The following is a 26,719-nucleotide window of genomic DNA, read 5'->3' on the forward strand; positions in this document are numbered from 1 at the left end:
GAAACAGACTATTGCTAAATAAGTGTAGAGCAAAGCATAGGGCTATAGAGAGACGCTGAGTAAAATGTGTTTGGTTGTCGAGAGCAGCCTTCAATGACTACCATAGCAGAATATTGTCAAATTCTTTTTCACAAAACCCAAAGAAATTCTGATCTCGTGTAAAGGCTGTTAGTGGCACCAAAATTCGTGTCCAGTCACTTATTGCAGCTCCACAGGTGTGGTTTCCATGGATGCCTCCCCAGTTTCATACACTCTTTCCTGTCAGATCAGTGTTTTTAGATACAGGGCTTATTGGAATGTTTTAAGTAGAACACCATGCCTCAGGAAATTTTTTTTTTACGTGTAACAGTGTTCGCCATCATGCTAAATAGTAGCATTAAGTTCATGGTAAGGAGTTTCGCACAATGTTCGTTTTTCATGGGTAACTTTTCAAACTGCTGCGTGTTCTCTAGTAATGACCGCTCATCAGTTGCATTTGATTATCAGGCAATTGGAGAATTGGTTGATTGCCACAGGTTTTAATTTCTCTTCAGAGGAAACTGTTTATGTTGATTTTAATTGTTCCCACCTCTCGGTAATATAATTGTTTTAAAACTGAGGGACGCTGTTCTCAGTTTTACAGAAAAAATGAAATACTTGAGCTGTCACACCTTAAAGATATGAAATTAAGAGGTCTCAAGGCTTTAAATTTTTAAAATGCATTAGCCGTCAGTCTTGGGAATAAGATAATGCATGTCTGCTCCAATTTTATTAAGGCATCCTGCAGATGCCACTTTAATACAGTTGCCAGATTTCTGGATAAACAAGGTTTTCATATCTTAAAAGGCTGGATGTGATACAGCATGAGGCTGTTAGGATGGCAATGGGGCCTTATCACACAAGCCCAGTTTCTAGCTTCTTTGCAGAAGCTGGTGAGACTGCATTGTCAGTTTGATATCATCTCCAAAATCACCAGCATTCATCTCCAATTCCTGGCCACCACTGGGACATCTGTTCAATAACTGCCCATAGGTAACAAGACCATTCAGAATCGACATGAGGGAGAGACTCAAGCTATTAGAGGTGAGAGGGGGGGGGGGATTAAGCTCCAAAGCCAGGGATGGAATTGGGGAATCACTCCACACTCAGGTTAATTTTAGAATTAAAGAGATGCAGGAATAATTATAACCCAAATTACATGTTTAAAACTAAATTTTATATTGTTTTAAATTGCTTCCTAGAATTTAATTAGTGTTTACACTGATGGTCTAAGAAGGGGAGCTTTATTGTCTGTTTAGTTGTGTTCCCCAGATGTGTCTCAGGTCAGTGCTCCTGGACCAGTTTTCAGTTTACTACGAGGAATTTCTTTTTATCCTCAGGACTCTGCAGTGGAGGAGATGACAACATGGCAAGATTCCAAGATTCCTAAAGTCCCTTTGGTGACCAGTAGTTCTAGTCACGTCTTTATCTCCTCTATTGCTAATCTAAGAATATTACAAATCATTCAGATAAGATTTTGTAAACTACCTCTTTAAGGAAAGGATTACACATCATTAGGATTCTTTAAATGAATCTGTCTAACATCAGATTACCTTACAGATAGTTTTCTAGGGTCATTACACATTGAAGCATTTAGGACAACTACTCCTAGATATTTTACAGTTACAAGGTTACAAAACTTCTATTGTTACCTGCCACATCATTTGAATACACACTGCCTGACAAAAAAAGTGAAGCACCCAGAAGGAAAGGAGGAAATAAAATGAAACTTCATGGGTGAGAGGGCATGTGCTGTTATTTTGGTGCTAATGAAATGGAGTTAAATTTACAAAGAACTTGGAAATATGAGCTGCTTACTAGTATGACGTTGCACTGCTCTGACCTTGAGAAATGCCCTAATTCGATTGGGAAGCCTGTCATAAAGCTGTTGCAGCTTCTGCTGTGGCAAGCTGATCGGTATCCTAGGATACTGACACTGGGACAAAGATAGCATCTGAGGTGTCCCCACACGTTCTGTTGGGAGCAGATGTTCATCATGGGAGTATCTCAACATTGAGCAGCCAGTTAGTTCATACACATAAATGCCATGTGCTGAAAAAAAAAACTGTCCCATCAAAAAATTGCACCATGATACTGTCACATGAGGCTGAAAGATTCTCTGCTTTACTGTCAGAGCTCCCTTGATCACTAACGGCCTTGATGTGAAGTCCTATCTGATGGTTCCCCAGACCATGATGCCCAAGAGTAACACCACTGTGCCTCTCCAAAAAATTGAAAGGATGGCATCTCTCTCCAGGTCACTACCATATTCAACGATGGTCATCTGTAGAAGTGGAGAACTGTGACTCGTTGCTGAACACAATGCTTTACCATCCCTCAGTAGTCCATGCTTCCTAGTCATTGCCCCATTCAAAATGCAGTTGTTTGTGTTATTGTGTTAAAAGCTGAGCATGCATGGAATGGTAATTCCATAGTCCAGTTGCTGCTGGTCTCCAATCAATGATGCAGCATGACACAATATGTTGCAGGGAGTCCATGAGCTGTTTTTAAATAGCAGGTGAACATGCAAGCACGTTATGACACTCTTGGTGCCCAATAAGGCACAAGTGGTGGTTAGATATGGTCGACCAGAATGTTATCGATGCATACGCATGCCCACACTTCCCTTGCAGCCCAACATCAGGCCACTGTCACACCTGAATGCCCCATAAATCTGGATATTCCGTGTTTCAGCCAGCAGCCAAACTGAGACCGAAAATCTCAGTAAAAGCTGCTGATAGTGGTGTCTCTTATGAGTACATGGTATATCCACTTCCTACACTACGATCACTGAACACCTGGCACTGTTCACTTCCCCCCCTTAAATAGGTAACAGAACTAAAGCCATTGACACATTTTGGTGGTTCTTATACCTGTCACAGAGAATTATAAGTCTAACTATTTACATACACATTGACGGGCCTGTGTATGAAGTTAGACTGAATACAGCCATGTCTGCTGGATGCTTCGCTTTTTGTGGTGTGGCAGTTATTTTCAACAATAAACAACCATTGATGCTCCCTTTGGTATAGTTGAACATCTGTCAATTTCTTCATGTTCAGAGTCATATGCAGAGTTCTATCTACTGGAAAGCTATAGTGCAGTTGCAGATTGATGTTCCATAAGTTCACCAGTCACACCACGGTTTAAAGAAAATTCGTTGTGGAGTTCCCATGACAGGTGACGTATTTAAAGATAGCTCTCATTGTTCGCTTCTTGTGAACTGCTATCAAGTTCATAGTGACCAAACTTTTAAACTTAAATGATGCGCAGAAGATGCTGCAGTCACTAACAGTATGTGAATTTTAGTATAATTAACCTTTTTAGCCTTCAGAAACCTGGTGACATTTTGACTCACCTTTCTGGCAGAGTATTTATATTTGTTAATAAATTGAGAGACCTAATTTCTGGTCTGTGCCTACTTTTAGGAGGCAAAATGTGTAGTATTGCTGTTACACATTTATTTTGGAATATGGGTAATACAGACATATCTGTGAGCATCAAACACAAATAAAAGTAAACAGGACACATTACCTGAATCTCAGAACTAATAATTCTTCAGTATTCAGAGATACGTTACCAAGATTAAAAAGGAAGCGCCAGTCACTCAGACCTAGGATGAGGACGACTCACTTGTAGTGTGGAGAGGATATACATTATACTTGTTACATATTTTAAAGCCATGTAAGAAAAAAAATAATCACACTACATTGCCCCCTTACAACATAGTGGCAATAACAGTGGAAGGAGGGAGAAGTGAGACATCTAAATGTTGGTCTTTACTCTCTTGGATAACACTTGTGTGTGATCTTCATTTGTATTGAGACTGCACTTTAAGCACTTTATGATCAGCACTCTCATCCCTTTCCTTTTCAAATTGCTTACATAAAAATTAAATAACTGATACTGAGCAGTAATGAAATTATAGTTCTGTTTTTCTTTGCAGGTGATAGATATGAATGAATATCAGAAATCTCGGTTTTCTGCTAAAGTTATAGAATCATTGTTTAATACTGTAACAGACAAAAAAATAACAATACTTGGATTTGCATTTAAGAAGAATACAGGAGATACACGGGAGTCTCCAGCCATACACGTTTCAACGACATTACTAGATGAAGGAGCAAAGTTGCATATTTATGATCCAAAGGTTTGTAGTGTTAAATATGTGTTTTGTGTGCATGTTCCTTACAGATTATATATTTTTAAGGGGCATTATTGGACTGAGCATGCTGCAAAATTTATGCTAAATCCATCTTCAGTCAGATGTATTATTTTTATTTCACGTTCTGTTTGCCTCCTGTCGTATCAATAAGAAAGTACTCTTTACTTTGTAAAGCTTCATAGTTCTTGTTTTATAACTGTACAAACTTTTATGTTTCAAGGTAAAACTATAAAATTTTCTGGACTTTCATAACACGCTACATTTGATAAAACACTTTTCACTGATACTCAGTTTCACAATAATTGAGTATATGCTGGAGTAGTGTTCTTGTTCAGTATAACAACCCAACATTTTTATTAATTTAGTCTCCCACTTGTTTGTCACATGCGTAGTTGGAGTAGCACTTAACTTACTCTTCTTTATATATTTACTAGCCCCTCCCCCTCCTCCCCCCCCCCCCCCCCCCCCCGAGCTTTATTCACATATACATTCGATACATTTGTTGCAAACACCTTATCATCCCCCTTCTCTGTGTGTCTCTCTTTCTCTCTTGTCTGCTCACCCTTCCAACTACCTATCCATCTCCTCCTCCTCCTCCTCCTCTTCCTGCTTTGTCCCTCCTTCCTGCCCCTCCACTGTCTGTCTCAAACTGCCACAGTTGTGCCCAACCTCATATGTACGCTGCCCACAAAACAAGTTGACAAAGCGGGCTGATTCTGCTCTTATACAACACCTCTGTCAAGTCAGGACACCTACACATCAAGGGACTGTTATGCAAAGCAGTTTGATTAGACAGACCAACACTGCTCCCACACTACATACCTGTCATGCACGCCAGCCTATACACCAGGGGATGAAAAAAAAAGAAAAACCTGTTTCCTAAATCTCAGCTCCTATTGGAGCTTGGAGGCTATAAACCCCAGAGTGCTGATACTCTTGCAACCTGTTGTGTCTGTGTCAAAATCAGTGCAGGGATTTAGGAAGAGATCCTGGAACTGCGCGCACACTCGTGATGCACGCCACAAAATATGTTTGCCTCTCTTTGTTCATGTAGTCAATAATTGTTACACATTTCCTTTCTTAACTACCTTCAAAATTTTTATTCTTACTAGGCTTAATGTAGCTGAAATCCACCATTTAATATATTGACAAGATGTCAGGTGTTTATTTCTTTTTATTCAGCTGTGGGTTCTTGGTGAAATATTGTATTAACCAAACAAAACAGTTCTTTAGCTTTGTTTCACAAATGTCTTTATTATTGTATGACCTAGGTTCCAGGTTATTAGCCCAGTGTCAATACGCAATTGATACCAAAGATGAGAACCAAGCAAAGATTAACATGTCGACTTCTTAATATTTCAATTTTAGACTTAAACTGTAAACTGTCTGTGTTGGCAGTACAATTTAAAAATTCACTAGGACAGCATTTACCAAAACCGTGACTAAATGTATTAAAGAAGCCAGATTAGTTTTTTCTGAACATTGTTTAGATGAAAATGTTGTTGTTGTTGTTGTTGTTGTTGTTGTTGTTGTTGTTGTTGCTGTGGTCTTCAGTCCTGAGACTGGTTTGATGCAGCTCTACGTGCCACTCTATCCTGTGCAAGCTTCTTCATCTCCCAGTACCTACTGCAACCTACATCCTTCTGAATCTGCTTAGTGTAGTCATCTCTTGGTCTCCCTCTACGATTTTTACCCTCCGCGCTGCCCTCCAGTACTAAATAGGTGATCCCTTGATGCCTCAGAACATCTCCTACCAACCAATACCTTCTTCTGGTCAAGTTGTGCCACAAACTTCTCTTCTCTCCAATCCTATTCAATACTTCCTCATTAGTTATGCGGTCTACCCATCTAATCTTCAGCATTCTTCTGTAGCACCACATTTCAAAAGCTTCTATTCTCTTCTTTGCCCAAACTATTTATTGTCCATGTTTCACTTCCATACATGGCTACATTCCATACAAATACTTTCAGAAATGACTTCCTGACACTTAAATCTATACTTGATGTTAACAAATTTCTCTTCTTCAGAAACGCTTTCCTTGCTATTGCCAGTCTACATTTTATATCCTGTCTACTTCGACCATCATCAGTTATTTTGCTCCCCAAATAGCAAAACTCCTTTACTACTTTGTCTCATTTCCTAATCTAATTCCCTCAGCATCACCCGACTTAATTCGCCTACATTCCATTATCCTTGTTTTGCTTTTGTTGATGTTCATCTTATACCCTCCTTTCAAGACACTGTCCATTCCGTTCAACTGCTCTTCCAAGTCCTTTGCTGTCTCTGACAGAATTACAATGTCATCGGCGAACCTCAAAGTTTTTATTTCTTCTCCATGGATTTTAATACCTACTCCGAATTTTTCTTTTGTTTCCTTTACTGCTTGCTCAATATACAGATTGAAAAACATTGGGGAAAGGCTATAACCCTGTCTTACTCCCTTCCCAACCACTGCTTCTCTTTCATGTCCCTCAACTCTTCTAACTGCCATCTGGTTTCTGTACAAATTGTAAATAGCCTTTTGCTCCCTGTATTTTACCCCTGCCGCCTTTAGAATTTGAAAGAGAGTATTCCAGTCAACACTGTCAAAAGCTTTCTCTAAGTCTACAAATGCTAGAAACGTAGGTTTGCCTTTCCTTAATCTTTCTTCTAAGATAAGCCGTAGGGTCAGTATTGCCTCACGTGTTCCAGTATTTCTACGGAATCCAAACTGATCTTCCCCGAGGTCGGCTTCTACTAGTTTTTCCATTCATCTGTAAAGAATTCGTGTTAGTATTTTGCAGCTGTGGCTTATTAGACTGATTGTTCGGTAATTTTCACATTTGTCAACACCTGCTTTCTTTGGGATTGGAATTATTATGTTCTTCTTGAAGTCTGAGGGTATTTCACCTGTTTCATTCACCTTGCTCACCAGATGGTAGAGTTTTGTCAGGACTGGCTCTCCCGAGGCCGTCAGTAGTTCTAATGGAATGTTGTCTACTCCGGGGGACTTGTTTCGACTCAGGTCTTTCAATGCTCTGTCAAACTCTTCACGCAGTATCGCATCTCCCATCTCCTCCTCATCCACATCCTCCTCCATTTCCATAATATTGTCCTCAAGTACATCGCCCTTGTATAGACCCTCTATATACTCCTTCCACCTTTCTGCTTTCCCTTCTTTGCATAGAACTGGGTTTCCATCTGAGCTCTTGATATTCATCCAAGTGGTTCTCTTATCTCCAAAGGTCTCTTTAATTTTCCTGTAGGCAGTATTTATGTTACCCCTAGTGAGATAAGCTTCTACATCTTTACATTTGTCCTGTAGCCATCCCTGCTTAGCCATTTTGCACTTCCTGTCGATCTCATTTTTGAGACATTTCTATTCCTTTTTGCCTGCTTCATTTACAGAATTTTTATATTTTCTCCTTTCATCAATTAAATTTAATATTTCTTCTGTTACCCAAGGATTTCTACTAGCCCTTGTCTTTTTACCTACTTGATCCTCTGCTGCCTTCACTACTTCATCCCTCAAAGCTACCCATTCTTCTTCTACTCTATTTCTTTTCCCCATTCCTGTCAGTTGTTCCCTTATGCTCTCCCTGAAACTCTGTACAACCTCTGCTTCTTTCAGTTATCCAGGTCCCATTTCCTTAAATTCCCAGCTTTTTGCAGTTTCTTTAGTTTTAATCTACAGGTCATAACCAATATATTGTGGTCAGAGTCCACATTTGCCCCTGGAAATGTCTTACAATTTAAAACCTGGCTCCTAAATCTCTGTCTTACCATCATGTAATCTATGTAATACCTTTTAGTATCTCCAGGGTTCTTCCATGTATACAACCTTCTTTCATGATTCTTAAACCAAGTGTTAGCTATGATTAAGTTCTGCTCTGTGCAAAATTCTACCAGGTGGCTTCCTCTTACATTTCTCTCCCCCAATCCATATTCACCTACTACGTTTCCTTCTCTCCCTTTTCCTACTCTTGAATTCCAGTCACCCATGACTATTAAATTTTCGTCTCCCTTCACTATCTGAATAATTTCTTTTATGTCATCATACAATTCTTCAATTTCTTCGTCATCTACAGAGCTAGTTGGCATATAAACTTGTATTATTGTAGTAGGTGTGGGCTTCGTATCTATCTTGGCCACAATAATGCGTTCACTATGCGGTTTGTAGTAGCTTACCCACATTCCTATTTTCTTATTCATTATTAAACCTACTCCTGCATTATCCCATTTGATTTTGTGTTTATAACCCTGTAGTTACCTGACCAGAAGTCTTGTTCCTCCTTCCACCAAACTTCGCTAATTCCCACTATATCTAACTTTAACGTTCCCATTTCCCTTTTTACATTTGCTAACATACCTGCCCGATTAAGGGATCTGACATTCCACGCTCCCATCCGTAGAATGCCAGTTTTCTTTCTCCTGATAACGACATCCTCTTGAGTAGTCCCCGCCCTGAGATCCGAATGGGGGACTATTTTACCTCCGGAATATTTTACCCATGAGGATGCCATCATCATTTAATCATACAGTAAAGCTGCATGCCCTCGGGAAAAATTACGGCCGTAGTTTCCCCTTGCTTTCAGCCGTTCGCAGTACCAGCACAGCAAGGCCGTTTTGGTTATTGTTACAAGGTCAGGTCAGTCAATCATCCAGACTGTTGCCCTTGCAACTACTGAAAAGGCTGCTGCCCCTCTTCAGGAACCACACGTTTGTCTGGCCTTTCAATAGATACCCCTCCGTTGTGGTTTCACCTACGGTACGGCTATCTGTATTGCTGAGGCACGCAAGCCTCCCCACCAACGGCAAGGTCCATGGTTCATGGGGGGAGGTAGATGAAAATAACAAATACAAAGTAGATGTAGAAGTCTTGCACATACAGAGTAAGGGTGCAGAGCTCACTCAGAGATATCAGCAACTACTAAACAAATGTATGTATCCCCACATTTATTATTGAATGAACGAACAGTTCAATTATTCATTCCTTTTTAGACAATGTTACTACTCTGGCATAGAAGAAAAATTTGTGTCTTCATTCATGAGTAGATAATGACAAAAGATTCCATTCCTATGCATAGCTCTAGTCCAGTGTATGTTTAGTCATACTTATGATAAATGCTGTGCTAATGAAGATGTGAAATGAAATGATTGTATGGCATTTATTGGCCTATCCTCTTCGGGGTTTGGCTGCCGTATTGCAAGTCTTTTTAGTTGACGCCACTCCATTGACTTGCGTGTCAATGTTGATGAAAATGATGATGGACACACAACACCCAGTCCATTGCCAGGAATTGAATCCAGGCCCCCTTGCATGATAGTCGGTAATGCTGCTGCTACACTATGGAGGCGGACTAATGAATATGTAATTCCATATATAATTGTAGCAAAACTAACAATAGAGATAACTTTAAAATTATACAATTAAAAGAAATAGAATTGCTTGGTTCTCATCTCTGGGATCAGTTACATAGCAGAGACTGGTCATATAACTCAAAAGCTACATTGTACAATAAAGTTTGTGGAAAAGGGTTTCATTTATTTATCAGTTGTTTATGTTTAGAGGCATTTCAGAAATATGTTGTCTTAAAAAAAATTCATCCAAAATTATCAAAATTGAATGTCTGTGGCAAATAGTCTTTTTCTCAAGTAATTAAAAATCCAGGATGGAATAACAAAAGTTGATATGATAAGGATAGATTGCTGTTCACCGTGTAAAGAGAGGCTATTGAGCATTTTATTTTGGACAAAAAAGTCTTTCCAAACTAGAAAACACATCATTGTGACAGTCTGTGATAATTCATCTCCTTTAAATACTATGTTTCTGTGATTCTGTTCAATAATGTGTGGGTGTTTCTAGGTAATGACTCAGTGGCTTACAGGCTCTTTCATAGGAGAAAATTCCAGTCTCTGGCTTCAGTACGAAGACGTACTTTCTTGATAATTCTCACTGCATAATATGAGATGCAATTACCATGTAATTTCTTTTTCTTCGCCCTGTTTATGAAGATTCTTATTCACAGAGCATTTATTTGAAAATAAACTTTAAATTCCTTTTTTTTAACAGTCTGTGAGGAAATATATTGGTAGCTTAGAGCAATTGTCATAATGTGCCCTCAAGATAACTGAGTAAATAAAAGAACAACATTTATACTTCCAAAAATATTCACAACATTATTACTTTCATTGAAGTAATGTAGATAACTGCATTACTTTTGTCACAAATGCACAAGAGAAAAGTCTCATAGCTGGCATGCTGCCTTCTCACTTAGTGTTCTAGCCAACTGTTACCAATTTTGGTAGTAACTGATGTTGATGCTTTGTATTAGGTGGAACCTTCACAGATTCTTGAAGACTTGACACATCCATCCGTCACAGAAGAGCCTGAAAAGGTGAAGAAATCAATTGAGATACATAGTGATGCATATACAGCAACAAAGGGAACGCATGCTATAGTACTATGTACTGAGTGGGATGAGTTTGTTGTAAGTATTGATAGAATTACCTGTCTTTGATATCATATTTTGAAACATGGGTTAGTTTGATGGTATGTGCACATCCACGTCCATACTCACATCCACGTCCTCCTTTCCACACACCATAACTTTTTTTCCCACTTCCTACCAATTTCTTGCACTCCTTACCCATTTCCTGCTGTCAGATGCCTCTCCTCTTGTTCAAGCACTTTAAGACAATTGCATGAGAATTTTAAAATGTGGTTTTTGCTTGTAGGAGAAAAGTTTTCATGTAGTGGAATAAGCCTGTTATTATAAACATATAAATGTTAACAGCTTAATTTTATGAACTTCTGCATGCCATAATACTTTCATGCTTAAATGCTCCACTCACAATTTTTTGTGCTGATAGTAAAACTCATTACAATTACTATTATTGTTGTTGTCATTGTTATCATCATCGTCATTATTATTATTACTATTATTATTATTATTATTATTATTATTATTATTATTATTTCTAGACTCTTGATTACCAACGCATTTATAATGGAATGATGAAACCAGCATACATATTTGATGGACGGAAAATTTTGGATCATGAGGCTCTGATGAAGATTGGTTTCCAAGTACAGACAATAGGTAAAAGACTTTCACGACCAGTTGTATCTCGAGTGTGGGGCAGTACAACACAGGTTTAAATAAAGACTGAATGTGAAAGTGACATTGCATAAATGATCTTGTCAGACTGAGTAGTATGTTTCAGACAGAAAGCAGGTCAATTTTCCTGTAACTTGTGCCGTATGTGAACACTTGTTAGCATTTAAAGACTTATTTTCTGTATAAAACATATAACTTCGAGATGTATGTTGTTCATTGTATATTAATCATCTACATCTTTTACACTTTTGTATAGGTGAGTTCTGTTGTTTTATAATTCTTGTTTTCTGTCTTTTAATGATCACTGTTGCAACTTGTGGAGATAATATTCATTTAGTTTTATAAAGATCTAGTTTTTGCCTGCATAGTAGCGCACATAGGTAGTTTTATGTTTATTGTTAATTTCATTTTGTAGTTTTTGTGGTCAATGTAACTTTCATGAAGGACACTACAGGTGTCGTCGTCATAACCTTCATAGCACTTTTGTTTCAGTAAGTGACTGTTGGTGACAGGGCACTGATGGAGACAGCAAGCTACTAGCCCCTCAGCCCCGTCCTCTCCATTACATTTATCAGGTGCCCTGTCATAATCCTCATGTGATTTCCATCATATAGACTAATTTTTTCTATCCCCTCTGCCATTGCTTTCCCTCTCCCTCAATCTTCACCTCCACTTTCTGGTATAAGGCAAGAGGAAGCAGAAAGCACAAGTTAAAAATGTTTATATGCACTTCCTCCTTTCATATTAATCCATTATCTACGTTACTATTGAGAGCCAGGAATGTGGAATTTAATGATTTACTTTCATTCTGTGCTTTCAAGGTGGTGGTAATTTCTATGGGAAATTGCCTTTGCCATACAGAAACTAGAGCAAGATACCATCAGTATTATCAGATATATAGCATAACATTTTAAAGGAAAGTATTCTGTGTGTACTTCAATATAAATTCTATTTACACCTAATAGTTTCACAATATATTTTAGCTGTTTATTGTTCCATCTCTTTTTCCTATAGTGAAATTAAATTTCATTATGTAGAACAACAAATATAAATATTGACTGCTGTCAGTTGATACTGTGATTGAAGTATCATCTCATTTAAAATTGATTCCTGCTTGAAGTATTTGCAGTATTTTGAGGACTGTCGTTGTCAGGGTACTTGTTTATGGGACATTTAATTAAAAATTTCCCCACTGATCAACTTCTTAAATAACAAACTAGTTTTATCCTCTGACCTACTGCAATATTCTTTGAAGAAGGCAACCCTTAAGAGAGTATTGCGTTAAAAAGAAATGATGTACAGAAGTAAGATCTTCATTGTGAAAACAAGTTATTCATTTGTTCCCAGCTTCATTGTACATGTGTTGAAAGCATTTAATCGTATAATAAATGTACTACAGCAAGACAAATATGCATTTACAAAAAATATTATAGAATGAAAAGTATTTAATTATATGTGTGATTTTTCTAATTGTTAAACTTGCTTTTTGTAGACTTCTTGATGTGTTCTTTTGATGCAGCAACAAATAAATGCCAGTGATCATTATGTACACATGAATCTGTAATATGTACTCTTTAGTTGAGTGAGTCTTTAGAGGATGTAACTATCATATTAATTTGTGTATGCTAAAAGCTGTCATGTTGTTCAGGAAAATATTTTGTATGTGGTATTTCAATAATGAAAATATCAAGATAGAAACAACCACAGCAAAAACGAGGGGAAGTAACTAGTCACCTGCAGATAAATGACAGTACTTACGAGTGGGTGTGTGGTTACCTCTCCCCATATTTCATTTGTGCTAGACTCATAGATTGATCTTGCTTGCCTGATGTTGGGAAGATTGGGGAGTGAATGACAGCATCAGCAAATAAAATAATGCAAACTTCAGATATCAAAAGCTAAAGTTTCTGCACAAGTCTTTATAACAGAAATAAAAAAGAGAATGGATCCATAATTATATGATAAAGAATGTGAAATGCATCTCAGTTTATTGTTACTACTGACTACTTGAAGTTGATGGAAAAAAATATTTTTAATATCTCCGATAGAGCTGGCAGTCATTCACAACCCTCTGTTCATCCAGCATTCACATCTTTCTTCTCAGTTATTCTTTGTATGTGATGGTTCTGTACTTCAAGTTAATGCACCAATCTGAATTTTATTTTCTTGAGTGTGCTTTTGTGTATCCATTGTTGTTAAATTTTGTAAACATGACTGAATTTCATATTAAATTAGGCCAGTTATGATACTGTTCTGTTACACTGCTATACTTGTACAATTGATCATTCCGTAGCAGAAACCTTCTGTTGACAGTAGCATACTTAAAGTAACATAAAATGTTTCCTTGTTAGTTCATTTAAGTGGTGATGGGCATGGGATAAGTGCTACAGTTAACACATCCAGTGTTGATTTTATGCATGTAATCTGATCCTGGCAACTGGGATTATGCATTTTTCTCAGTGAGGTTGATCTCCTCCCTACCCTCCACCCCCCACCCCCACACCAACTTATCTGCATAATTTAACAGCCCTGTGAATATAATACATGTTCAGCTATATGAATGACTTACTACAATTGCATCATGCATTATAACTTTTATGATTCTATTCACAGCTGTTATTTTCTCAGCAACAGTAATATATATTCCAGAATAAATGTCTTGCACTTGTGATAAGACCACGGAATTGGCTTTGAATTATTGATCCAAAAATGCCATCCATAATCTCATTTGCCAGGGTCAGTCTTGTGGAGATGTCTCAATCTGTGTCAAACGTGAAAATCAAATGCAGTTTTATGTTGTCCGTTTTATTTATTAAATTGTAAGTGACCATGTAATTTGTGCATTATCTGTAACTGTGCAAATACATGAATTCTAAATACATTTTGTTAAAATTTTTCTTGCTTATTCCTCAAAATGAACTTTGTTATTGAGGAATACTGACCTAAATTTACATTTATGTTCTTCCAGTGCTACACATTTTGTTATCTATCAAGATGTTCTTAATTCAGTTCTGTATTGGGTCTGATATTTCATAAATGTGTGCTCTTAGGTGAACTGGGATAATCTTATGCCAACAGAGAAGCTGCTTAGCACAAAAAATGTGTTCCATAATTTTAATGCATTTAATGAGGCTGTTCTTATAGTCCTTGTAAGAGACAAGGCTAACTTTGCCTCTATTTCTCCATGTGAGGTACACCACTGTAGGAACTTCACTACCAGTTGTTTGGCATTATACACTGATGATACAAAACATTATCACCATGCTCACTGTGAGATTGCTGGCAGGCGACATGGAGAGGAAAGCAAATAAATGGAGAAGAGATGAATGGGAAACCATTCCAGCAATGATATATGAAGCTGGTAGACTGTTCATATGCTCCTGTCTTGAGCACCTGTGGAAGTGGTTGAACAGTGGTGAAACCATGAGAAGGCAACAAGTTGTAGGATGCCCACACCTATTCATAGAACATGAAGATCAAGGGCTTTCCCACTCTGCAGGATAAGTGGTGATATGTGTCAGATCTGATGACAGAGTACAATGCTGGTGCAGGCTCAAGTGTTTCAGAGCACACCATTCGGGGCAGAATGTTGAATATGGGGTTCTGTAGCAGTCGAGCCCTATTTGTGCTTGTATTGACCAATGACATTACATTTGCAGTGGGCATGGGATATCAGGATTGGACCACAGATCAATAGAAACATGTTGTCTGGCCAGAAAAATCCTATTTCTTGTTGCATCAGGTCGACAGTCGTGTCCGACATGCTGTTATCCAGATTAAGAGCTTTTTGAAATATGCACCAGATTTAGAACAGAGGGAGTAGTATTGTGCTGTGGAATACATCCGTGTTGAATTCCATTGGGACCTGTGGTAGTAATCAAAGGCATTGTGACAGCTGTGGACTCTGTGAGCATTATTGCAGGCCATTTGCATGACTTCATGCATGATGCCTTCCCTGATAAGTGGCATCTTGTAACAGGATAATCTTGGCCAGGATCTTGCTGTGGTGTGTTTTGACAGTAAACTCGCATTGATGTTTTGGCTACCAAATCCACCTGATCTGAACCAGATGGAACATACATCGGTTGCAATATGGGGTTAGCTCCAAGCCCACAAATTACCAGCTCATAAGGTACGGTTATTGCACAACCAGTGCTCATACGTACAGTTCCACATACCGCCAGAAACTTACAAGGACTTGTCCAATCCATGCCAAATACAATCGCTAGTGTATGGCACTCCATAGGTGCACCAACACACTGTTAAGCAGGTGGTCATAATGTTATGGCTCATCAGTGTGTGTTTATTATAGAACGTTTTAGGAATAAAGAAAATTGTAGCACATTGATTACCAAAGTGATTGAGCTGTAATGTACTAGTTCAGTTGTAGTCATCTGAATGCAACACAGCTGTGAAAGATATATTTGTGTTGATACTGTTTACACAATCAATAGATGTTAGTTTCAAAAATACAACTGCTAAGAATATTTTAAAAAGTTATTATGTGTAAAACCTTCCCAGTGGACACCGCCTTATCGAAGGTACCTTCAGTGGTGGGCGGGAGGGTTTGCATGCTCCGATGATGTCAAGAGCTGTGTTGGCAGTAGCTTAGCTACTGGCAGGGTCACTCAAGCTGGAGTGGTCTTGACAAAGGAGCCAGACAAAGTGTGTCCCACAACATAGGGCAGGGAGGGCCTATAGGCGTAGTGAAGCCAGCTTTCCTAAAGGAGTAAACTTCATACAAATCCTGGTCCTCCAAGTTGGGGGTTGGGCAAGTGACTAACAACCCTTTCCTGTAAAAAAAAAAAAAAAAAAAAAAACTCTTGTTCAGGAACCTCAGAGTAAAGAAGCCGGATGAATTTATGGACGATGACATGGTACTGTTAAAGGCAAACAAAAAAAATTATGTGTTTATTGGAACCTGGAACATACAATCGCTGTACAGATCGGGGGCCCTGAGGTCACTGCTAGATCAACTCAGTAAAACCAAGGCAGGCATAATTGCCCTACAGGAAATACGATGGACTGGACATGGAATTCTTGATAGGGGAAGCTGGATAATTTTCTACCATGGTTCAGAGAGCCACCGTGAATTTGGTACAGACAAAAATATAAACACTTAGTGAGTGGATTCACTGGAATAACATCTAGGATCTCATATATGTGATTGAAGACCTGATTCTCAAACTACTCATTGATCAATGTATATGCACCCACAGAAATATCAGATGACCAGGATAAAGACACGTTTGAGAACCTCGAGAGAACTGTGTATGACACTAAAATAATTATTGGAGACCTCAATGCACAGATTGGTAAAGAACAACATTACCTCCCAGTAACAGGAAGGCACAGCCTCCATGAATACACAAATGACAATGGCCACAGAGTCATTTAGTTTGCACTGTCACATAACATGGCTGTAGGTAGCACTATGTTCCCACACAAAAGGGTTCATAAAGCAACATGTTGTAGCCCTGATCAGAGTAACTTCAACCAAATTGGTCATGTAATTATTGATGGCAGGCATTCCTCAAACTTACTAGATGTACGAACTTACAGAGGAGTTACTGTAGATTCAGACCACTACCTTTCAATTGTGAAACTAAGAGCTTGAATATCCAATGCAAGAAAAGTCTAAGGAACACCTCAAAGTAAGTATATGGTATCGAAGTTAAAAAATGAAGACCTCTTTAAAACGTACTCTGTGAAAGTTGCTGAGAATCTTGCAATATACATCCCTAGTGTAAGTGATAACCTGGATCAGGAATGGAACACTTGCAGTCATTAAAGCAGCAGAAGTAGTGGTAGGGAAAGAAGGAAAACAACCAAGGAGTTCCTGATTTGATGAAGAATGTAAGAGAAAAGTCAGGAGAAAAATCTGGCGTACAGGAAAATGCTTGAAATGACAGCACACAATAGCCCTTGATGGATTGACATTTTAGAAAGTGAAATGTTTCACCTATATGGGCTCAAAGATAGAAGCAAATGGCACCACCTTTACTGCAATTATGGCTGGCGTAGGGGCTTCTAACCGATGCTACTTTGGAATGTTGCGACATTTTAAATCCAAGCTTATATCAAGAGGGACTAAGTGTCGACTTTACAAAATGCTGATACGCCCAGTACTTACTTATGGCTCAGAAACATGGACAATTACGAAACAAGATGAAAATAAAAATTGAGGTCACGTGAAAGAAATATACTGAGGAGGATTTTTGTACCTGTATATGTAAATGGGACCTGAAGAAGCTGAAGAAATGATGAACTTTGACTGCTATAAGGAGGATGATGTGGTAAAGTTCAAAAAGCTGCGTAGACTCAGATGGGCTAGACATGTAATGCAACTCGAGACAGATCCCACAAGGAAAGCCTGCTGCAGTGAACCTGGAGGACGAAGAGCAAGAGGACAACCTAGGTTGAGATGGAGCGACGAGGTTAGAGAGAACACTGCCAGAGTCGGTTGCCATAACTGGAGGTCCATGGTGAAGTCCAGAGAGGAATGGCAGAAAATTATTGAGGAGGCCAAGTCCCATCCTGGGATATAAAACCAATGGAAGAAGAAGATTCTGCGTAAAAAGTAGTTGTGCTGCTGGATATTGTGGCGTTTCAGAGTATTAAAATTTTGTTGTGACTCGATAGGAATAGTCATAAGCTACATTTTAGTCAGTCAGTCAAAGACTTGGGGTGTATTTCCTGACAGACTTAAATGTGCAGTAGTAGCACCCATCTATAAAACTAGAAATATGCAAATAACTTTTAATTATGGACCTGATCGATTCCTTATAATCTTTTAAAAAGTATTTGAGTGAGTAGCCTATGATAGAATGTTGTTTCATTCTTATGAGCAGAATGTGTTAAATGCCTTGTAGTTCAACTTTTCATGATAGGTTTCTACTGAGAAAGTCAAATGGTATCTCAAGTGAGTTCTTGGCAAAGCTAAACAATAAATATTATCCTGTCGGTATAGTCAGTAACCTTGACAAGGTAACTAATAGTGTGAATCACAAAATATTATGTGACAAACTAAAATGTTATGGCACAAATGACATCTTTCTTGAACAAATGGCATCATACCATCACAACAGAAAGCCAAGAATCACATTATCAGACTGTGCCACAAGAATGATACTAATCTCAGAATGGCGGATCATACTGTGGGCTCCCACAAAGGTTGCTATTAGGATTACTTATTTTAACGTACATAAATGATCTTCTAATGACTTTAAAGAACAGTTCAAAAACTGTAACATTTGCTGCTGACATGAGCATGCTAATCAAGGTTCCAAACTCAAATTAGTAGATGCAACTCAGATAATACATGGACATTCCTCCAAGTGATTCACAGCTAACAGTTTGTCTTAATCTCTCAAAGACTCATATTATACAATTTTAAACAAGCAAAGATGACATTTTAGCAGCAGAAGTAGATATCAAAAGCCATGTACTGAATGAAGCAGTGTATGAAATTCTTTGCTGTCCAATTGGACAAAAAGTTAAAAGGAAGTTAACACATGGATAAAAATTAATCAAGAGCATTATGCCCTTAGTAGCACCTGTCATTATGTTGATCAAAAATCAATGTGTGATCTTCCTACAGATGTAAACTCCCTGTTCTCTTAAGGAATTACCTTTTTGGTGTAGTGTGGCTGAAGTAAATAAAGTATTTGTTTAGAAGAAGTTATTGTGTAAAGTAGATAACCTCACACCTCGCAGATGTCTTTCTAAGCATTTCCAATCTGAGCTGCCAGTAGTAGTTGTCATCATGCATCAGGTGTGCTTGCTTGTGTGGATGTGTGTTTTCTTCGGTGAAGAAGGCTTTAGCCAATAAATATAATTTGTAACAGTCTTTTCACTGTGCCTGTCTGCAGGTCAACAGACAATCTGTACAGTGACTAGCAATCTGTTTATTTCCTAATATTGTTGGTATTCCAACCTGTAGTTCAACAGAGGAACAAACAGCCTTTTTTTCACTGTTATGGCTTCCTCTCTAATTTGCTAGGTTATATTTCATTGTCATAATTACAAAGAGTATTAAGCATTTCAGTTTATCATTGCTACAGTGTATGGTTTAAGTTTATATCATTTGTTTGTCTGCTTTTCATGTATAACTTGACTCATTTCATACACCTGAAGATTTATCCTCAACGGTATCTATGGAATACAATGCATGAAGATATACAGTTTTCAACCTTATTCATCATCTTATATTGCTGAAGCGTAAATCATCGCATACACATTGAGGGCATGATTTTAATTCATTGATTAAATGATTTAAATTTATTTCCTAATTTAAACTAACCCCAGAAAGTCCAGGATGGCATAACAATAATAGTATTAAAAGGACAGAGTACTGCTTACCATAATTTTGATAATGAACCCAAATAAATTACATTCATTAATAGCATTTTACTGGGATTCCAGATGAAAGCTGCAGATATTTCACTGCTGCTCCTAACAGCTATTTTCAGCTAAACCAATTTTACTGAAAAAGTAAGGTTAGAGAACAATTGTGCTCAATTAGGTCAATGTTTAGTTTAAAAATGTGCTATTTTAGTTATAAATTGCACTACAAAAATACATTCTTTTATTAACAAGATTTATAATAAAGAAGGTATTTTGAAAGCAGGTCACGGCTGCAACTTGCTACATTCAAACTGACATGAAGTAATATAGTACAGTTTATTGTAACTGAGGAAAAAATGTGCATTTATCCTAGTAGCCTCCTTATCTAATATCACAATGCTTAATATTGAAGATGACAATGTAATTGGGCATCTATTTTACACATGTTGCTAATGAACTGCTGAAATGTGAAAACTGTAGAGTAACAACGCTAATTCTTTAGCCCATAGCATTATATTTTTTTAAAAGACTTGAACTTGTAGAAAATATACTCCAAAAATTGTATGGTTGAACAGTTAGTGGCAATGTGATATCCTGCATGATGTTTTCATTCACTATTCACAAATTACTCCAACATTTTATATTCCCCACATAATATTAATTGTGGCCTATATACCACATTTAACCAACCAGAAATAATCATGATGACCCAGAATCACCTTCCAACTGTACGAGGTGTGTCCAGGAACTAAGTAGTCTCATTCTACTACCATCACAGCAGTAACTTCACAGTTCCACACATTCACACTCGTCTCTCTGGTTCATTTTCTTTCCACTGATGTCATTACAGCAGGACTGTGTTGTGTTTACATTTGTTAGTGATCACTCAAAAGTTTTAAGACCATCTCTGAGCCTACAGAGTATGAAGGGCCGTCTGTAATATGGTTTTTGAAAGGAAATAATTCTCACCCAGCTAAAATTCGTCAGCTTTTAGAGATTTATCGTGAAAATGTAATGACATGAAATGATGAGAAAGTGGGTGGGACAATTTAATGATGGTTTGGTCGAGAAGCAATTGAGAAAATTCGTGAAAACAGACAGTTCACAATAAGAATGGTCTATAATGAGTTTCCAAAGATTTAGAAAATGGTTTTGCATAAGATTATCACAAATCACTTAAATTCTTGCAAATTGTGTCCCCTTTGGCTTCTGAAAATGCTTATAGAAGTCCGAAAAACAAAGTGACTGCTGTGCTTTGACATTTTGTACCGAATACTTTATGCGGGAGATGAATTCTTAAATAGAATTGTGACTGTTGATGAAATGGATTTGTGAGGTCCCTCCAGAATCAAAACAACAGTTGGACTGGAGGTACTCACAATCCCCCCCCCCCCCCCCCCCCACACACACACACACACACACACACACACACACACACACACACACACACACCCCAAACATTTCTTGCACAAAAAATTGTGCACTGCATTCAGAGCAGACTGTCTGACAACTTCCTTCCCAAAATGTGAGACTGTCAATGTGGTACAATGCTGTGAAACACTGAAAACTTTAGCACTGAATTTAAAACAAAAGGTGTGGAATACTCAGTCAAGGCTCTGTGTTGCTTTGTGACAATGCATGTCCCCATTGTTCTGGTGTCACTCAGCATTTTGGTTGGGAGCAGTTGAATCACCCATCATACAGCCCCAGTCTCACAACTTCTGACTACCATTTGTTCTTGAACTTGAAGTGTGATTTTGGAGGAAGGCTCTATGACAGAGATGGCAGTGCACTATGACAGCAATGGCAGTGCAAAAAATGGGGTTCAGTAGGAGCTGTTTTCATTGGTAGCATCTTTCTATGAAGAGGCATATGAAAGTTACTTTCCTGCTGTTACAGATGTTTGAACAATTGTGACTACTACATAGACTAAGAATTTAAGTGATGCTCTTTCTAGTGAAAATAAAGTTTGGTTTGAAAAAAAAAATGTTTAGACTTATTTTCCAAAATATTATTTACTTTCCAGACATGCCTTTTATACATATATAACAAAATAAAATACTGGACATATAAGATAAGACACCAGAAGGCTCCAAACAGATTGCATAATGGTAACAGAGATTTTGAAACCAGGTTTTATACTACAAACCAACCCCAAGACCATATGTGTATTCTGCACACGTAATTCATTGACTGCTGCTTAGAACTGAAGAAACTGCAGAAAGGTGGATAAATTGAAAAAAATTCAAAGGCAGTTTACAGTTCAAAAGGAGCATTAAGCAACAATTGACAGAAATGGGGATAAGAAATACAATAGATTGTGGTGACAGCAGAGGATCAAACAGGCAAACCATGTGGCCCAGCAGAAATCCTTGGATAACAAGTGAGATGTTTACTGATATGGTGAAAGAAGAAAATATAAAAACTCAGCAAACAAGCAGGTGACAGGAAATACACACATCTAAAAAGTGAATGCAGAGTGTACAAAATGGCCAAGAAGGAATAGGTGGACAAGAAATAAAAGGCTTTAGAACCATGTATGATTAGAGGAAAAAACAAATGTTACCTGTAGGAAAATAGAGACCTTTGTATTAAAAAGAAATAGCTTTATGAATATCAAGAGCCTGGACAGAAAGCTGAAAAGTGGAAGGAATATATAGAAGAGAAATGAGCTTCAAGACAATGTTTTTGAATGAGAAAAGGAAGTAGGTTCTGATGAGACAAATTGAGAGAATAATTTGACTGAGGACTAAATGACCTATGTTGAAAAAAGATCCAAGATGGTATTTGCTCAGAGTTATTGAGATCTTTGTGGGAGAGAGAGAGAGAGAGAGAGAGAGAGAGAGAGAGAGAGAGAGGCATGATGGAACTATTCAACCTAGTATGCAAGATATATGATAAAATACTCTCAGACTTCAAAAAGAAGGTAATAATTCTGAATCCATAGACAACAGGTGCTGAAAGGTATGAATACATAAGAATGCAAAATTGTCAAAAGCTGACATTGGGGAAGATCAGTTTGTGTTCCAGAGAAATGTAGGAACATGTTAGGCAGACTGACCCTAAGACTTACCTTATGTGATACACTTAAAATGGGTAATCCTACCTTTATCAGATTCTTTTATGTAGAGAAAGCTTTTGATAATGCTGGCTCAATACACTTTCTGAAATTCTGAATGTAAGAGGAATAAAATACAGGAAGCAAAAAAGTAATCTACCACTTGTACAGAAAATAGATTGGGGTTATAAGAACTTAAGGAAGCATTGGTGAGAAGGGAGTGAAACATTATTGTAGTACATGCCTGATGTTATTCAAACCATATGTTTAGTGATATCTAAAAGAAATGGAGACATTTTGGAAAGGGAATTATAAATCGATGAGAAGAAGTAAAAACTTTGATGTTTGTTGATGACATTTTAATTCAGTCAGGGATGCGAAAAGATTTAGAAAAGCATTTGAACAGAATGCACAGTGTTGTGAAAAGAGGTAATAAGATGAATATCAATGAAAGTAAAATGAAGGAAACAATGTAGTCAAATTAAATTAGGTGATGCTGAAGAATTAGATTAGGAAATGAAACATTAAAAGTAGTAGACAATTTTGCTATTTGGGTAATAATGTAAGTGACAATAGGCAAAGTAGACAGGAAGTAAAATGAAGACTGTCAATAGCAAGAAAAACATTCCCGGAAAAGAGAAATTTTTTAAGTTTGAATATAAAGTTAAATCTTGGGAAGTCTAATGTGGAGAGCTGCATCAAACCAGTCTACAAATTGAAAACCACAAGGACATAAGTGACCTCTCTTACATTTGTGAAGCAAAATAGTTATTTTTGCTGACAAAACTAAGTTCAAACGGAATACAACTGACACATGTCAATAGGAGGAGTGATTAACATTATTGTATGATTACATTTTTACATAAAAACATGGTACACACAAATCTGTATTAGACAGTGTAAAACTTAACCAATAAAGTAAGGACAGTAACTAGCAAAAAATTTAAAAAAAAAAACAATTACTAGCTGGACTGATAAGAAATTTAATTGGAAACAAAATATTAATGATACATAGAATAAGAGTAATGTTTGTTTCTCCAGATACTTTAGTTCAAGATGAGGAAAGGAAACTCATTTTACAACATATTTTGATATCTTAGCTATTTTTGTATGTAGTCACTCTTCAAGTTTAAAAACATTTTATGTATGTCTCCACAAGCTTTCACATGCCTTTTGCAATCTCAGTTGCCACCAAGTTGTTGAACCAGGCACTAATGTCTAATGTCCTCTCTCAGTTTGTTGTCATTTCCACAGTGCTCCCTCCCCCTCAAAGTCTTTCTATTTGGGAAAATGATGGCAATCACTCAAGGCCAAGACCAGGCTATAAGGTTAATGTTCAGAAACTCCCCATTTAAACTGTTGGAGCAAATCCTCCATCAACTCAGCAGCATGCAAGTGGATGTTTTTGTGAAGAAGCACAATGTCAGTGGACAACAAATATGCTGCTTGTTTAATATGGTGCAGTGTAGACTTTGTTTCATGTGTTTTCCAGTCAAACATCCATGATCTCTTCTTGCATGCACTTTTATTTAGTCCAAATTATATTAACAATTTGCTAAAGAGTTGATCGTGACATTTCAAGAGAGCACAAGCTCAGTCCATCAATAGTGAACCATCTATCCCACAGATGTTTACAAGGAGGCACTAGCCATGAGTACAGATTTGTTATTCATTACAGAATTCTCATACACAATGAATAACTATTAATGCTCTGGAATGTAATAAGTTTTATGTGTCACCTATAAAATTTAATTCTTGTGGCATGACAGTTCTCAAAACTGACCAAAATGGCAACTTTAGAGTCTTATCCATATTCCATTTGTGAATGGAACTGAAAAGGGAATGATTAGTAGTGGTACAAGGTGCTCTACAACACACACCATACTATGGCTTCTAGAGTATGTATGTAGAAGTAGCTGTAAATATTGTATTTTATCAACGGAGCCACACACAGCATGCATGTAATGTTTGAAGCTTTCCACATATAAGTAAGTTATTTATACACTAAAACCATATCCAAAAACTCAAAATAAAATAATAATTGAAGTACAAGTAGAAGTACTCAACAAATATTTGATATGCTAACTGTTGAAAAAAATCTTCTCATTCTAACTACTGTTTTATTTGTTTTTCTCCAGGTGCTGGGAGACTTTCTTATGGGAGATCATGGCTACATCCTTCCCTGGCAACATTGCTACTGCAGTGCAACAAAGTACATTGATGCATTTATGATGGCACTGTAATGTGTAAGAACTTACATCCCAATTTAAAAAAAAAAACTAAAAAAAAAAACAAGATACTGGAATTCATTTAAGTATTTGGGGAGTCAGGTACAGCCCACTTTCTCCCTGAAACTGACAGAAATGTTTCATTCTTCACCTTTTTCTAGTTATTTAAATTATAGTGCTGCACACATTAAGATTGCATTGATGTCTAATTTTTTTTAAAGAACTAGAGGTCACAGATGGCATGCCTCACGAATGATGAATATAATTTACAATAATTGAGGTGTACTCTTAATTAAGCCACTGCTTGTGATATCTTGGATGTTCTACATAACATGATCTTCAATGTGTTTGAATTACTAACCTGCCCCTATCCCCTACCTTCCAAGACAAATGTATTGAAGAAAACAGTGAAAACATCACTTGAAGACTTAGAGATTATTCCGTTTTGGCATCAATGAAGCAACCTGCTGTGGCTGCTTCTGCCTGTTAATGTGTGACATGATTCATTCCACATCCCCATAGCCTTTCCATTGTGGTGGTATTTACAGAACACAATGTGTGAATGAATGAATGCATGAATGAAAAGTGACAAACTTAGCAAGCTGGAGCTTGAAGGATGAGGGTTGATTGCAGTCAGGTCCACAACATGCAATATGTTTTGGAGTGCCCTGCTTCTCTGTTTTAGTGTACTACTGAAGATGTATTATGAGAAAATAAATGTGTAAGTGATGTTTCTTAACACTAGGCCAACAAACTGAAAAAAGTGATTATGTTAGGGACAGGAAAAAGGAAAAAAGTACAAAGGAGTTATAAAACATTCTTGTCACCTCGCAACTTTGAGAAAACTGAGCAAAATGAAAAGGGTATTTACAGAAGTGAAATAGCACTGTATAATATTATTAGGAATATCTTAGGTAGTGTATTACAAAAGTCTGTAAAGTGTTATGTATACATTTGCTAATAAGTTAAAATGAGTGACATTGTTGAGTTGAACACTCCAATGATATCCTTTTTGTCAGAACCCCGAAGAAAGTCTGTAGCACCTTGAAGGTGTGGCAAGTAGCTAGTGCCAAACTGAAGCATTAAATCAGTCCTTAAACCATGTTTTGTTAGCTCAGTTCACTGCACATTACACATGCTTGTCACACATGTTCATTAGAAATTGTACTCCCCTAAACAGTAACAAGATACTACCTCCAAAGTAATTATTATTATTATTATTATTATTATTATTATTATTTCTTTCCTTTCTCAGACATTATGTCTGGTTAAAAATGGAAAGTGGTGCGGACCTTGATCAAGTGTGACTTCCTTTTAACTGTGCGGTATATGTTACATTGCATTTAGGAACTTTCGGGTAATTGAACATGTATCAATAATTATAGATTTTCTGTAGTTATATATATATATACGTTTGGATGTAGCAGTATTGCGTTGATGTACTGGTGGATATTGTGTGGTATGACTCCTGTAGTTGATAGTATAATTGGTATAATGTCAACTTTATCCTGATGCCACATGTCCTTGATTTCCTCTGCCAGTTGGATGTATTTTTCAATTTTTTCTCCTGTTTTCTTCTGTATATTTGTTGTATTTGGTATGGATATCTCGATTAGTTGTGTTAATTTCTTCTTTTTATTGGTGAGTATGATGTCAGGTTTGTTATGTGGTGTTGTTTTATCTGTTATAATGGTTCTGTTCCAGTATAATTTGTATTCATCATTCTCCAGTACATTTTGTGGTGCATACTTGTATGCGGGAACGTGTTGTTTTATTAGTTTATGTTGTATGGCAAGTTGTTGA

At 37.3% G+C, this 26,719-nt stretch overlaps 1 protein-coding gene across 4 annotated transcripts in view; it reads left to right on the forward strand.

Moving 5' to 3' along the window:
* The window catches only part of LOC126266657 (UDP-glucose 6-dehydrogenase), an 80,879-nt gene extending 54,743 nt beyond the window's left edge, over window positions 1-26,136 (forward strand). For 2 of the 4 annotated variants that reach the window (XM_049971071.1, XM_049971073.1), the window contains exons 8-10: window positions 3,965-4,168; window positions 10,499-10,654; window positions 11,149-14,163. In XM_049971071.1, coding sequence (XP_049827028.1) covers window positions 3,965-4,168; window positions 10,499-10,654; window positions 11,149-11,325 — 537 coding nt within the window. In that variant the 3' untranslated portion in view covers window positions 11,326-14,163. Of the gene's footprint in view, window positions 1-3,964; window positions 4,169-10,498; window positions 10,655-11,148; window positions 14,164-24,826 lie in introns of those variants that run through there. The other 2 variants (XM_049971070.1, XM_049971072.1) reach the window with 2 other exon arrangements.
* The last annotated feature ends 583 nt before the right edge of the window (window positions 26,137-26,719 follow it).

The sequence above is a fragment of the Schistocerca gregaria genome, chromosome 4 (assembly GCF_023897955.1).
Source record: "Schistocerca gregaria isolate iqSchGreg1 chromosome 4, iqSchGreg1.2, whole genome shotgun sequence".
Taxonomy (NCBI): domain Eukaryota; kingdom Metazoa; phylum Arthropoda; class Insecta; order Orthoptera; family Acrididae; genus Schistocerca; species Schistocerca gregaria.